General features: G+C 39.0%; 1 protein-coding gene across 1 annotated transcript; it reads left to right on the top strand.

The window, feature by feature from the left end:
* Positions 1 to 2,194: 2,194 nt before the first annotated feature.
* Positions 2,195 to 2,839, top strand: LOC141629267 (uncharacterized). Its single transcript, XM_074442294.1, has 2 exons — positions 2,195 to 2,401; positions 2,501 to 2,839. Exons 1-2 carry the CDS (start codon positions 2,195 to 2,197, stop codon positions 2,837 to 2,839), a joined length of 546 nt encoding a protein of 181 aa, XP_074298395.1.
* The last annotated feature ends 12,198 nt before the right edge of the window (positions 2,840 to 15,037 follow it).

A 15,037-nucleotide genomic window follows, 5' to 3' on the forward strand; every position in this document is an offset into this window, starting at 1 on the left:
TGAACCGCTTCACAATAAATAATTGGCCAAAAAAAAACTTTTATATTTTAATTGTCTCGGCAAAATAAAAAAAAAACAAAAAAAAACAGTTTTTTTTTCTTTGCTCTCGGCTGGAGTAAAACGAAAAAAAACAGAATTTTTCTTTCCTCCTTTTTCTCGGCATTTCAGCAAAAAAACAAAAAAAAAAATTTCTTCTCTCGGCTGAAAAAACCCTAAAACCAAAAAAAAATCAATTTTTTTCTTTTGGAAAAACAGCCGCGGCCTTCAATCGAAAAAAAAAATGAACAATTGTTTAAAGTTGCTATTTACAAGATTGACATATTTAACTTTTAATCTAAATACATGTTCAAACTAGATTATTCAAATTTAACCTGTTAAAAGAATATCTAAATCATGATAAAACCGATTATCATAATTGATTTGAACTTATGTTAAATTAAGTTATATGCCAAAAAAAAAAAACAGCAAAAACAATTCATCAATCCGACATAACCGATTTCCATTTACATCTCGATTTATTAAATCGAAACATCTACAAATTATCATATTAATATCTTAACTGATTAAAACAACAATATGAAAAATCAAAATGGAATTCAAAGCAACAAAAAAAACGAAAACATCTCGGCTGACTAGTCGAGGCAGTCGGTCGACCATAAGTACTGGTCGATCGACCACACCGAGAATCGAAAACAGCTACGGCAAAAAAATTTTTTACAGCCGAAACCCTAATGTTTTGAGACCAATTTTGTTTACATCCAATTTTATGAAAATCATCAAAATAAAATTCGTGGCCTTGGCTCTGATACCACTTGTGGGATATATCTGTATGCATCCCCTTAACTTTAAGGATTATAATGAATTCATTAAGATGAAACTAGTCATACAAGAAATTACATAAACAAAATTAGAGAATTAAGAAATAACCTTTGGTCCTAGCAAATATGGCCTAAGAACAATATCGCAATGATATTCTCCTATCAGTTGCACCCAAGACGATATGAGATATGCCCTTTGATCTTGGTAGAATCGATCCCCAAATTTTCTGTAAAATTATTTAGGGTTTTTGTGTTTTCTTTGATGAGAGGAGGCTAGGTCTAAAAAATGTGAATTAGGTTAGAAAACAAGTGAGGGAAAAATAATAATCTCATCCCTCTTAAAACCGTGTATGAGAGGAATAAGGGGAGATTATTTTCTTCCCTTTTTTTCTTCTAATTCGGTTTGACCGAAATCCCAAAAATGAGGATTAAAAATCCCCTTATTTTTAGATGTTGCCTTAATGTATAAAAATGTATGTCTTATTATAAATTGTCGATTATATTGACATGTATTAATAAGTCCACACACAACATCTTGCAGTCGATTTATTAATACCGGTCTGTCTACATTTATACTGACAATATTGTATAATATATACATTAACTATAAATATTGCATATTTATAATTTGCTAATTAAATATATCTGGTTTATATTTATTAAATATAACATCTTAATTCGTTTAAGCTAACATTATATACATTTATTAAATATAACATATTATATTCAATTTACGAATTGACAGTTAATTCGTCTCAACTAATATTATTTAATCGGCATTAAATAATCGTCTCATCAACACATTGACTAACTTTTTAGTCATATAAGGCATCAATGTGATTACATTTCCATAACCACATCTCTCAAACACATCCTTTAGGTGTGACTTTTAGGGACCAGTTGATCACCACCATCAGTATGATAATAACGTCAAACTTTCTAGCAAGCCAACCGTTATTAGGTAATCGTTAATCAACTGATTAAATACGAAGTATACCCTTGTGAACCTTTAAGAGATTTACAAATGTTATCACACTAATTTGTGGAGGACACAAGCTCCAACACATGAGAAAGCATTCCAGGAGTTTAAACATTATCTCAGCACCCTGCCACTCCTATCAAAACCAGAGCCATGAGAACCGTTATTCCTGTATCTGTCAGTCACATAAGCAACAGTAAGTGCAGTGCTAGTATGAGAGCATGAGGGGTCACAGCATCCAATATACTACGTCAGTAAGTCTCTGCTTCCTGCAGAGACCAGGTACACATCGCTTAAAAAACTCGTGCTCGCACTCGTTATGGCATCCTATAAATTACGTCCTTATTTTGAGTCTCATACCATTTCCGTGATAACTAATTACCCTCTTAAGACTATCATGAGAAAACCAGAATTGTCAGGAAGGATGGCTAAATGGTTCGTGCACCTAAGTGGTTACGACTTGAAATTTGAACCTTGTAAAACAATAAAGTCTCAGGCTCTGGCAGATTTAGTGTCTGATTTCTGCCCGACTCTCCAAACTCAGGCAGAACAAGACATCCTGAAGCTAGAGGAAGATAAAGGAGAACAAGTGTGGGAGCTGCATGTGAACGGAGCCTCCAACGCTAGAGGAGCATGAGTAGGATTGGTCCTCAAATCACCCCAGGGAGACCTCATAGTCCAGGCGGTACGATGTGAATTCAAGGCCATAAACAACGAGGCAGAATACGAAGCCTTGATCCTGGGTCTGAGGCTGGCTCTGGATCTGAAAATCAAATACCTCAAGGTTTGCAGTGATTCCAAACTAATAGTTAACCATGTGAATGACTCCTATGAAGCCAGGGACTCGAGGATGATGGCATACCTAGACGTAGCAAAAGAGTTAACCCTCGTATTTGCTATGTTCAACATTAAGCAAATTCCCAGAGACCAGAATGCTGATGAAGACGCTCTAGAAACCATGGGGGCAACATTCAAAGCAGGAACCATCTCCACAATACCAATTGTCCACGTGCTGGAACAAGCAATACTGAAACCCAAATAGGAAGCAGGGGTGTTGTGTAGCACCAGCAATGAGGAAGAAACTCCAGACTGGAGAAAACCATACTAAGCCTGGCTGCAGGATGACATCTTACCAGCAGATAAAAAGGAGGTAAGGAGCTTCAAAATGAAAGCATCCAGATTCATACTAATTGATGGTGTCTTATTCAGGAAATTCCTCGCTGGACCCCACCTCAGATGCCTGGATCGGGAAGAGTCTCAGGCTCTTTTGCATGCTCTCCACAGTGGAGAATGTGGAAATCATGCAGGGGGCAGGAGCCTATCCAACAAGGCACTGAGGCAGGGATACTTCTGGCCCACAATGCGCAAAGATGCCGTGGAGTTCGCAAAAAAATGTGATGCTTGCCAGAGGCACACTCACGTCAGCCACCAGCCAGCAGAACCTCTGCATCCGGTCATCTCGCCCTGGCCATTTATAAAGTGGGGAATGGACATCGTGGGACCATTGCCCAAGGCACCAGGAAACAAGGTTTATATGCTCGCCATAACGGACTACTTCTCTAAATGGATAGAAGCATAACCATCCTCCCAGGTTACAGAAACTCAGGTTATATCTTTCATTAAATGCAATATCATATGCAGGTTTGGCATTCCATCTGAGATTATATGTGATAATGGATCTCAATTTATTGGAAATAAGACAGAAGTTTTTTGTGCTAGGTGGAATATCTCACCGTAGAAGTCTACTCCTATAAACCCCCTGTCCAACAGACAAGCCGAATCCAGCAATAAGATTATTGCTGAGAATCTAAAAAAGAAGCTGGAGGATAGATGGAGAAAATGGGCAGAGGAGCTGCCTCTGGTACTCTGGGCTGACAGAACCACACCCAAGGTCGCAACAGGACACACCTTTCAGCTTGGTGTTTGGAGCTGAAGCAGTCATTCCATCCTAGGTCAGGGTCCCAACCCAAAGGTACGGATGGAAAACAGAAGACCGGAACCAGTTGGAAATGGCAAGCAGTCTAGACACGATAGATGAGCTCATAACCAGCCCCCAGATTAGGATGGCTTCGTACCGACAAACGGTAGCCAGGAGCTATAACAAGAATGTAAAGGTAAGAACCCTACAGGTAGGAGATCTGGTCCTGAGAAAAGTCTTCCAGAATACCAAGAACTGGCAAACAGGAAAATTCGCCTACAACTAGGAGGGGCCATACCAAGTAGAAAGCATAGTTGGAAATGGAGCATACCGACTCATGACTATGGAAGGACAAATGGTTCCCAGATCCAGGAACATTATCCACTTGAAAAAGTATTTCACCTAAGCGACTAGCACGGTCAACAACCGGGTACTCAGTCTACCTGTAGATACCTCATTTCTACACCTCCCGCCAACCACCTAGTGATGATTGAGCCGCATGTTTGATACGCGGAACGATTTATAACAGTCCGTACGTTTATCATCAAGTGATAGCTCAAACACTTGTGTCTACCCCTTGGTCTTCATCTACGCAGGGATACGGTCGTTTTGACAGTAATTAGAGTTCGTTTGGAGTCCGGGTAAAAAACTGCTCATTTTCTAAGAAACCGTTTAAAATACCGAGTCGGAATGTCCTAGAATATTCCGGATATTTATTCCATAACTTAATTTTATATCTTTTGGTAAAATATATCTCGTAAATCATATTTTAAGAAATAAGGAAGTATAGATCTACCACAATTCCCTAAAAGAAACACGAAATTCTTTCTTCCGTAGGAGGAAACCTCTGGGGAAATGACGCAGCAGATGCTGCGCCTCTTCGAAGGATCGCAGCAGCTGCTGCGCCTCTTCCCCAGCTCGTTTCCTCCTATTTTCAGATTTTTTTTCCGTGATTTCTTTCCAAAGTTTGAGTCATTCCATAAATCTACACTTTTTTTTAGTATAAATAGGGACCTTCGTTCAACATATTTTTCACGCGAGTGTCCGCCCTTCTCTTCTCCCTTTGTATTCTAAGACCGTGCTCTAAACTTTCAATGCCTACGTGCTTGATCAATCGACCACGTAAGCTCAAATAATTCTGAGTTCCAGTCACATTGCATGACGGAACAATTTGACCACTACACATCAATCAATTTAATCTAAATCCCCTAACGAGGGCACTTTCTTCATACATTCGAGTCGAGCTATCACTAATCGTTAACTTAGTTAATCTCGTTTCATCAAACATGTAAGTCTGAGGGTCTAAATCCCATCTTTTTTATTGTATTTTTATATTTGTATTAATTATTGCAAGATTTACGTCAAAAGTATATTTAAAACCGACTTCTGAAACCCTATTATTAATCCGTTTTTACGGATTAGCAGTAACCAGATGTCGAGAAGAAACGCAGCAATAACTGCGCCTCTTTGAAGAGTCGCAGCGTCTGCTGCGCCTCTTCCAGAGGCTGCCGCTGTTTCTGCTCTTCTTCTTCTTCCTCGGTTTTTTGTTATTTCGTTCCTTTTGTTTTTGCTTTCTTATTTTCTCTCTTTTCTTCATAAATAAATAAATTTTGAATATTTTCCTTTTAATTATCACGTTATATTACGACCTAACTCCCTTATAATCAATATTTGCGGGTTTTCGTCATTAAATCAAACCAGGATTTTAGAAGCTCGATTTGCTCATATCAAGTTTCTGGAATTCGTCCTTTGTACATGTTTTCATTTTTTATTTCCAGTATATCACAAGTTAGTTTCCGTCTTTTGTATATAAACCGAATTAGTTTTAACTCGTTTTAATTCATTTTTTAACCCGTTTTGATCCGTTTTAATTCGTGTTTATCGCTTTTATAACGGCTTCATATGTAATTAATATGTTAAATCACTTTCACTCGAGTCAAATATCGATAATCAATTATTAAACACATCAACGAATGTTAATTGCTCGTAGTTCTGACTTCACAACTAGACCTCACCTCAAGAACAGACTCAGTGAAAGCTGCGCCTTTTCCAAGGGACGCAGTAGTGCTGCGCCTGTTCCGGGATGAGTTCTGTCCCTGAATTTCCGTTCTTGCATTGACTTAATCCTTAATTACGTAATTAATTGACTATTAGCCGTAATATCACCCCTAATCTGTCCATATTTCCTAACCTTATTTCATTTTCCTTTCTTTTCCTCAAATCGTCCGTCTTGAGTATATTTTTGACGTAAATCAATTAATCCATTGTAATTTATTGTAATTTTAATTATCGCTATTTTATTTATTATGTATGATTTATTTATTTGTTTTCTTTCACATGTAATTGATTCTAAACCCTAATTCGACATTAATAAGTGCTAATTATTTGTTCACTGACTTAGTTTAATTTCACATGTTAGGATTAAAACGTTGGATGTTGCAGTGCATGCATATAATCGACGACATATCAACTACAAACGATTTCCCTAATCATTAATAGAGTCTGCTATCGAGGCGGGCGGGATTAGGTGTTCAGTAAAAGGACTTTCTAATACGTACCATCACCCCTTACTCCAGATCTCTGTGAACACCTGTATTCATTGGCATCCACGAGAGCCATTCTAGACATAGAATGCTAAGGGTAACGAGTTCTTAGTGTTCATGTCACTACTTTGTGTCTGACATGGCACGAGGTATTCGAACGGTTCCAATTTCCCATAAAAATTGGTGGCGACTCCACAAATACAAACGCTTGTCCCAAGCGCCCCCGTGTCCACAGTTTGGCGACTCCGCTGGGGATTATACACTTACGTGTTACCCAGGGTGAAACTTGAACAAGGTTAGGGAATAGTTTATACGAGACATTTGTCGGTTTTCATTACTCGACCTTCTTAGGTCGTTTTATTTGGCTTTCCTAGGCCCAACCCAACCCATTCGACCAATCTTCCCGTCTGGACGGTCCAAATAATTATCTGGGCCTAAAGATAGATAGCGATTGACGTCGTATCAAGGGCTTTCACTACTCGAGGAAATGGACTATGAACCGACCTTACTCATATTTGGCATGGGCCTCTCCACAGACCAGGGTTTGATTGCTTGGTATGGCAACCCACCTTTTAAGCCAAAACCCTTTTAAATGCACTCAGCATACCGTTATAATGCCTGTATGAATGCTTGTATCATATGTGATCACCATTTTGTAAACAAAACCATGAAGAAATTTCTGTAAAATCTAAAACCTTTTAAAAAATTGTAAATATTTTTTTCGAAAGGGGTCTAAAATAGCGCAAAGTGAGTCGAAACTCTGTCCAAATGTCCAGTCAAAATTCGGGCCTCAAAACCCATTTCAAAAAAAAAAAACTTCACTTCGAGTTAGCACTCCTACAACTACACTACAGTTGCTTAGGACAAACATTTTAAAACTTTGTCATATTCAAATCTCACTTAACACAGTGGCACACTCCCACTTCACAAGTTGAGTCCTTTTTTGAGTAAGTGTGCTAAAATGGTTGATCGTGTTTTAATTTGTCGTCGATCTCTTATCCAGTTTCCAAGATGCCTAGAACTAGTCACGCAAGTGTTAATGGAAAACCCCAAAATGGTAATGATCTAATCCTAGCCGCGCTCGTTCGTCTCCAAACTAGCCAAGACCAAGCTTATGCTCACCTCAATGCTATTGAAGGCCGAATTATTGCTGTAGAAACTAGGCTTCCTCCTGCAGAGAATGATGTTCCTAATGCCAGCGTGCATGATGAAATTCCACCCTTTGTTGGACAACCAGAAGTCAATCCCCCACTAGGTCCTACTGAAGCTAAAAAGCGACTCCAATACTTGGAGGAGCAACTAATGTACCTTAAGGGAGATGACATCTATAGGGAGAACAATCGTAAGTATGAGGCGGTAAATGCTCAACTGCCTTCCAACTTCAACATGACTGACATTCCAAAATTCAAGGGGCATGAAAACCCTTTGAACCACATTTGTGCTTTCAAAGATTACATGTTTATCAAAGGCATCAAACCCGAGATGTTCCTAAGGATATTTCCTTCATCTCTCGACACCATTCCTAAGCAATGGTTTTACTCTTTGGAGCACAAGAAGATTGCCACTTGGGATGATGCCGCAAATGAATTCACTAAACAATACGCGGATAATGCTGAGATCCAAGTCAACATGCGCACTATAGAGGTTCTTACCCAAAATGAAAAGGAAGGCTTCACCGACTTCCTAAGTAGGTGGAGGAAGACTAGCACACAACTTGTTGAACGTCCAGACGAAGCCACTCTTATGGAAAAGTTTGTGGATAATCTGAGACCTATTTATGCAAACCATTTGAGGTACCAAAACATAAAATATTTCAAAGACCTAACTGTGCTGGGGACGAGAATTGAAGATGACATCCGTAAAGGACTCTTGTCCAAAATGGTAGGTCATGGATATCAAGGCTTAATAAGTCGTTCTTATGGCTCTACTAGCAAGACTGATGAGGTTAACCTCGTCGAATCATCAAAGAAGAATAACCCGCAAAGGAAGTTCACGAACATTGGTGATTCATATTCCAATGCTCTGAAAAGATTGATGAAACAAGGTAAGCTCCAACCCATAGAACCTACACCTGACCCAGAAAAGAAATCTAAGTTCTGGTATGAGAATGCATACTGTGAATATCATAGAGGCAAGGGACACGATACAGAGAAATATTTTAAACTGAAACATGTCCTTCATGATATGATCGAAGATGGTCGTTTACCCATACCTCCCGGAGGTAAGCCTAACAACACTCAAAATCCTCTTAGAGTTCTAATGATTACAGATGAAGAATCTACCTTGGATTGTTCACACTTCATTTCTCCAGCCGAAGATGCGATTCATGCACTAGAAGAGGAAGGGAGCTATTCCACCATTTCTCCTACCATCGCCGATTTTATCGCATGGGCAAAGAGTGTGAGTAGGCAAGTTTCAGAGCCGGAAAATGTAGTGGAAGCCCTACGCGATCCAAATACCACACCCAGGGAAAACGTGCCACTAAGTCTATCTCAAGAGTCTACAATGCAAGTGGTAATCGCGTTAGTTGACAGTCTAGTCGAGCAAATAACCAATCTAGAAGCCGAAATCATCAGATTAAGAGAACTCAGTATTGTCAATGGAATATGGGCCGATGACGATGAAGATGAATACCTCGCAGAACACTAGCTAGTCAAGGTTAGTGAGGATATAGTCAAGGCTAGCGAAGATCAAGATATAGACCACCTTACTCGTTCAGAGCGTCCATATCAAAATGTTTCTCAGAACGGTCCCACGGCTAATGGTCCAGTGCCTAACACCAATGTCATCACCCCAAATGATGGCGAAGATACATCTACTGACCACTTGTCAAAGCAACTGCAGAAGACGAAGGCTGATCTTTCAGTGTGGCAACTAGTTGCGAGTTCGTTTCCCCATCGTAAAGCTTTACTGCAAGCATTGGCTAAATTGAACGTAGCGCACAACTCTATACCTGACGACGTAGTCAACTTGGTCTTCCAAGATTCAGTTAAACTAAGTAGCCCAGTTACTTTTTCAGATGAAGATTTGTCTCCCTTCGGCGCCAATCATAACCTCGCTTTATACATTACAGTCACATGCCTAAAGAAGAACGTACCAATGACTTTGGTGGATGATGGCTCCGCAGTCAATGTCATACCACTGAAAACAGCATACAAGTTGGGCATGAAATAATCAGATTAGACTCCTACAAACCAAGGTGTTCGAGCATACGATGGAACACGACGTAAAGTAGTGAGGCTAATCAATCTCACTATAGCCACAGTGCCAATCTAGCGAAAGGTTAATTTTCAAATAGTGGACATCGAAGCATCATTCAATATACTTCTGGAAAGGCCTTAGATTCACGCTTCCAATGCAGTAACATCCACCTTACACCAGAAGATTAAGATTCCTCTAGATGGCAAAGTAGTGACGATCACTTCGTCACCTATCAAGGCTTTGATAGAGAAAATGTCAAGCAACCAAGTACTCACAGATCCAGTATATGAGCTTGGGGGCTTTCAGAGTATAAACCTTGTGGAAAGCGAACTGGCACCTTTGTACTTCAACCCGTACTCCAATTTGGTGGTCAACCATATACTCAAATCCCAGAGATACTTCCCGGGAATGCCATTGAATCCTGCCAACAAAAATACCTTCACACCTTAAAAAAAAAAGGAAACTCCCAAAGAATACCACTAGGTTTGGGATACAAGCCCATAAAAGGAGAAGCCTTAGAAATGCTCACCCAATTCCAAAACCATAAGGACAAAGGGATTCAGACGCGACCCTATCTCCCTACCTTAAATGGATATTTCTTTAGAGAAGGGAGTCAAGAATGCTTTCACGGGTTTCCCGAACCTTGGCACTATAATGGAATACAACTAGCTGGAATTGAGGTCTTCCATGATTGCTATTTCATCCCTCCAGAAACGGTTCCTACCGTCAAAACTCGTCAAACACCTTGTTTAGACGAATAGGCTGTTAGCCTTCTGTTTGGAGAAGACCGATTCGTTAGAGCATCGCAGTATGAGATCATTACCATGATACTTCAAGATGACCATTTTAACCCCACAGCATTGATCACTGACACCAGTTCAAACCAGTAGAAAAGATGGAGAAAATCGATCAAATAGACTAATAACCAAGGAAAGCTCTTCAAAGTCACCGCTGGAGAAGGAGAGATGTTCAAAGGAGAACTTGAAGACAACGAATTCGAGTCAGAGTCGGAGTCGGAGTCGGAATCAGAGTCTGATTCTAGAGAAGTCGCTAGAGAATCTTCTTCTGTCGTCACTCCCCATCCCCTTGTTTCTCTTAGCATAGCATCAAATAGTAACAGTAGCTTGGGAAATGTCCCAGCAGCTGTCCCTCTGCCGCCACTGACTACTGAACAGATGACTTCATTGTTTCAACTCTTTTCAAAATTTAACATGAATAAATCAGATTCTGCTTACTCTTTGTGTTATTCTGAATGCAATTCTATTTACGATGATAATGAGGATGATCCTGACCCAGATTCAGTCGAATTACCTCCCTACATAGTTAAAGAAATATTACAAGAGGTGGAAGGGGCACCAGTTATAGAGAACACCGAACCCATCAATGTAGGAACCGAACTAGAACCCCAAGAACTTAGGATAGGGACGACCTTAAACCCAACTGAAAGGGCCAATTTCATCGACCACCTACACGAGTTCAAGGACGTTTTTGCTTGGTCTTAAAAAGACATGCCAGGAATCGGCAGGGATATTGCAGAACCCAGAATTCCAATAAAATCAGGTTTCAAACCCGTAAAACAGAAGCTTCGTCGAATGAGGACCGAATGGGCTCTTAAGATCAAAGAAGAAGTCGATAAATAATTCAAAGCTGGATTCATCAAAGTTTTCGAGTATTCAAACTGGGTGTCTAACATAGTCCCCGTACCCAAAAAAGGATGGGCGAATCCGGGTTTTTGTTAATTTCAGAGATTTAAACAAAGTCCCACGGACGACTTCCCTCTACCACACATCGATATATTGGTAGATAATACAACAGATCACGCGTTGTTATCCTTCATGGACGGGTATGCAGGGTATAATCAGATCAAGATGGCTATAGAAGACATGCATAAGACAGCCTTCGTCACTCAGTGAGGCACGTATTGCTATACAGTAATGTCATTTGGACTAATCAATATTGGGGCTACATATCAACGAACTGAAACCACTTTGCTATATGACATGATGCATAAAGAAGTAGAAGTGTACGTCGAAGATATTTTTGTCAAATCCAAGGATAGAAAGGGGCATATTGATAACATTCGCAAGTTCTTTCTAAGATTGCGCAAGTACAACATGAGGCTCAATCCTCAGAAATGTGCATTCGAAGTAACGTCAGGCAAGCTTCTAGGATATGTCGTCGGCCAGAGGGGAATAGAAATCGATCCCTCCAAGATCAAAGCTCTAATCGAAATGCCGTAACCCCAAACAAAGAAGGAGGTTAGAGGATTTCTAGGCAAAGTATAGTATATAAGCCGATTTATATCGAAGCTTACTATGATCTGCGAACCCATTTTCAAAAAGCTCAAGAAAACAGATCATACCATATGGGACGACGACTGTCAAAACGCGTTTGACAGAATTAAAGAGATACTGGCTAAGCCACCAGTGCTTATGCCTCCTCAACGAGATCAACCTATTGGTTTATATCTCACAGTAACCGAAACAGCCATGGGGGCTATGCTCGCACAAACTATTGAAAAAGAAGAAAGAGCTATCTACTACCTTAGTAATAAGTTCTTAGAATATGAATGTAAATACACACCTCTCGAAAAGACATGCCTCGCTCTTATGTGGGCAACAAAGAAGCTACGCCACTACATGCTTAGCTGCTATGTCAAGGTGTATTCTAAAATGGATCCCGTCAAGTACCTCTTTGAGAAACCCGTTCTCAACGGACATTTGGCAAGGTGGACCTTAATGCTCTCAGAGTTCGATCTCAAATACGTACCCCTAAAGGTCATAAAAGGACGCGCTGTTGCTGAGTTCTTCATAGATAATCCTATCAACGACACCCAAGCAATAGACATGTGGTCATTTCTAGACGAGGACATACTATAAACCAGTGTAGAGTCTTGGGATCTTTATTTTGATAGGGCATCAAATCTAAGAGGATTTGGAATAGGAGTGTTGCTCATTTCTCCTGAAGGCGAGCATACACCGCTTTCTGTCAAACTCGACTTCGAGGTGACGAATAATGCAGCAGAATATGAAGCTTGCCTCATTGGTCTACAAGAATCAGTAAGTTTAGGCATCAAGAATCTTTGAGTTCATGGAGACTCATCCTTGATCATTAACCAAATTACGGGATCTTGGAAAATTCGAAGTGAAAGTCTAGCACCCTATCAGGCAAGGATAGATCAAGTTGCCCAATTCTTCGATCAAGTCACTTATCTACACCTGCCTCGTGAAGAAAATCAATTTGCAGACGCTCTTGCAAAACTTGCATCTTTGATTAATATGCTAGACAATATGGTAGAAATGCCTTTATGCATCGAACGACGGTCAGAACCAGCCTATGTACACCACCTTATAGATGAGGCAGAAAGCCCAAAGGAACCCTGGTTTCAAGCCATCCTAAACTTCAAACTCAATGGTACATACCCACCAGATATGGATAAGAGGGGACAACGCGCCATACGCCTACTAGCCTCTCAATACCTTCTCATGCAAGGAGAATTGTACAAAAGAACACCCCTTGGTGTAGTCCTACGTTGCCTTGATCAACCACATGCACAAAAAGTGATGGAAGAAGTGCACGATAGAGAATGCGGTCCTCACATGAGTGGACCCATGATGGCAAAGAAAACCACAATGGAGTCAGATTGTATTAAATACGTCAGACATTGCCATAATTGCAAAATCTTCGGGAATGTGCAACATGTCCCTCCCTCAATGCTTTACACCATGACATCTCCTTGGTCGTTTTATGCTTGGGTAATCGACATAATTAGAAAGATCACTCCACCTGGAACAGGAGGTCACTGTTTCATTTTAGTAGCTATCGACTATTTTACCAAATGGGTCGAAGCAGCATCCTACATTGCTCTTACAACTAAAAATGTGGCAAAGTTCATAAAAACCAATATCATCTGTCGATATGGTTGCCCACACGAGATCATTAGTGACAATGGGTCACATTTCCAAGCTGAAGCTGCACAATTGTGTTGGAGTTAGTGTCCTCCACAATAGTGCGTTTACATAATAAATCTCATTAAAGGAATATTATCAGATATTTAATTATTTGATCCTCGTCAGTTGATTAACGTAAATCGATAACGGTTGGCTGACTAGAGTTTGACGTTATTGTCGTGAGACGATGGTGATCAACTGACCCCTTTCGGTCACTTCTATAGGAACGAACCCCAATTGACAACTATTTAATTGTATGAGATACAATTTATTTAGTCCCTTGATTCATAGACTAAAAGGTTAGTCGATTATTTTAGAGAGATTTCGAGTTGCGAACTCGAGGCACGACAGTTATTATTTAATTATGCGATAATTGAATAATAAATTTTGGGAGACGGGTTTTAGTTAATTAATTGTTAATTCACTAAAATTATACTAATTGATTAATGTGATTAATATTAATACGTAAAATAATATGTGTAGCGGTACACGTATATTTATGGAGTGATTTAGACGAAATTAATTGGAAGCATTTAAACATGAAACGATGTTTAAATAAAATTTACACGTATTTGTGCGACAAATATAAGAATCAAAATGGACCCGTAAATGGGACATTGCACTGTGTAAATGGAGTATAGTAGATGATTATAAACACAATCATTTCACTTTACTTGTGAAACTTCCACAAGTTTTCTTATAATTATATTTTACATGTGATGTAAGATTGACAAATATAAGACAATTTCAACACTCCACTACTTAGTACTCCACCCGCCACTTCCTCCTAATATACTCCAATTTGTTGTTCATTTTTGTACACTACTTCACTTGTGCATTTTGCATGTGAACAAAGTTGGTACATCTCTCTAAAAATAATAAGCATCATTTTTCTAAGTTATTAGTAAAACAAAATAAATACTAAGAGTGTTAGTATTATTAACATATTATCAAGGGTTATATTTTACTAGTATCTAGTTAATACTTGTAAAATTAATTGGGTCTAGTTCTTGGGTGCAACTTGAAGGAGACTTTCTTGTTGAAGGTTTTTCTAGGAGGATCATCCATCTTCATTTAGCTTAAGAACAAACTAGAAAGGTGATCTAGTTTGTGCCCATATTACCATAAAATCTATGTAAGGAAATTGTTTTTCCTTAACTTTCATTTTTATGCTTTTATATTTGCATGCATGTTACATAGATCACTAAAATGATAAATTATGAGATAATTTAATTTTTATTAGAGTGTCTAAAATGGATCTATGATCTTTCAAGTAGTATCAGAGCATAGGCTTGTAATTTGCATGTTGATTTTAAGCATATTAATGAATTATGAGATAATTTATAAAAACTCAAAAATTATGTTAGAAGAGGTTTTAGCAAAAAAAATTTGGGGCATGCATATCTACTGATCTCAAAAGATTTGTGGTTAATTTTGGTGATTTATGAAGTTATTTTGCTATTTTTAATGATTTTTGGTAGAAAACCGAGTCAAAATGCGGTATTTTAGTTAAAAATTGACTAAAAATAGTTAAAAGTTGATTCGGACCATGGAATTTTTATGGTATTTCATGCATATTTTCTAATGATTGTATGCAAAATTTTGAAGGTTGATTTGAAATTTTTGCA

This window comes from Silene latifolia, chromosome Y (genome assembly GCF_048544455.1).
Source record: "Silene latifolia isolate original U9 population chromosome Y, ASM4854445v1, whole genome shotgun sequence".
In the NCBI taxonomy this organism is placed as follows: domain Eukaryota; kingdom Viridiplantae; phylum Streptophyta; class Magnoliopsida; order Caryophyllales; family Caryophyllaceae; genus Silene; species Silene latifolia.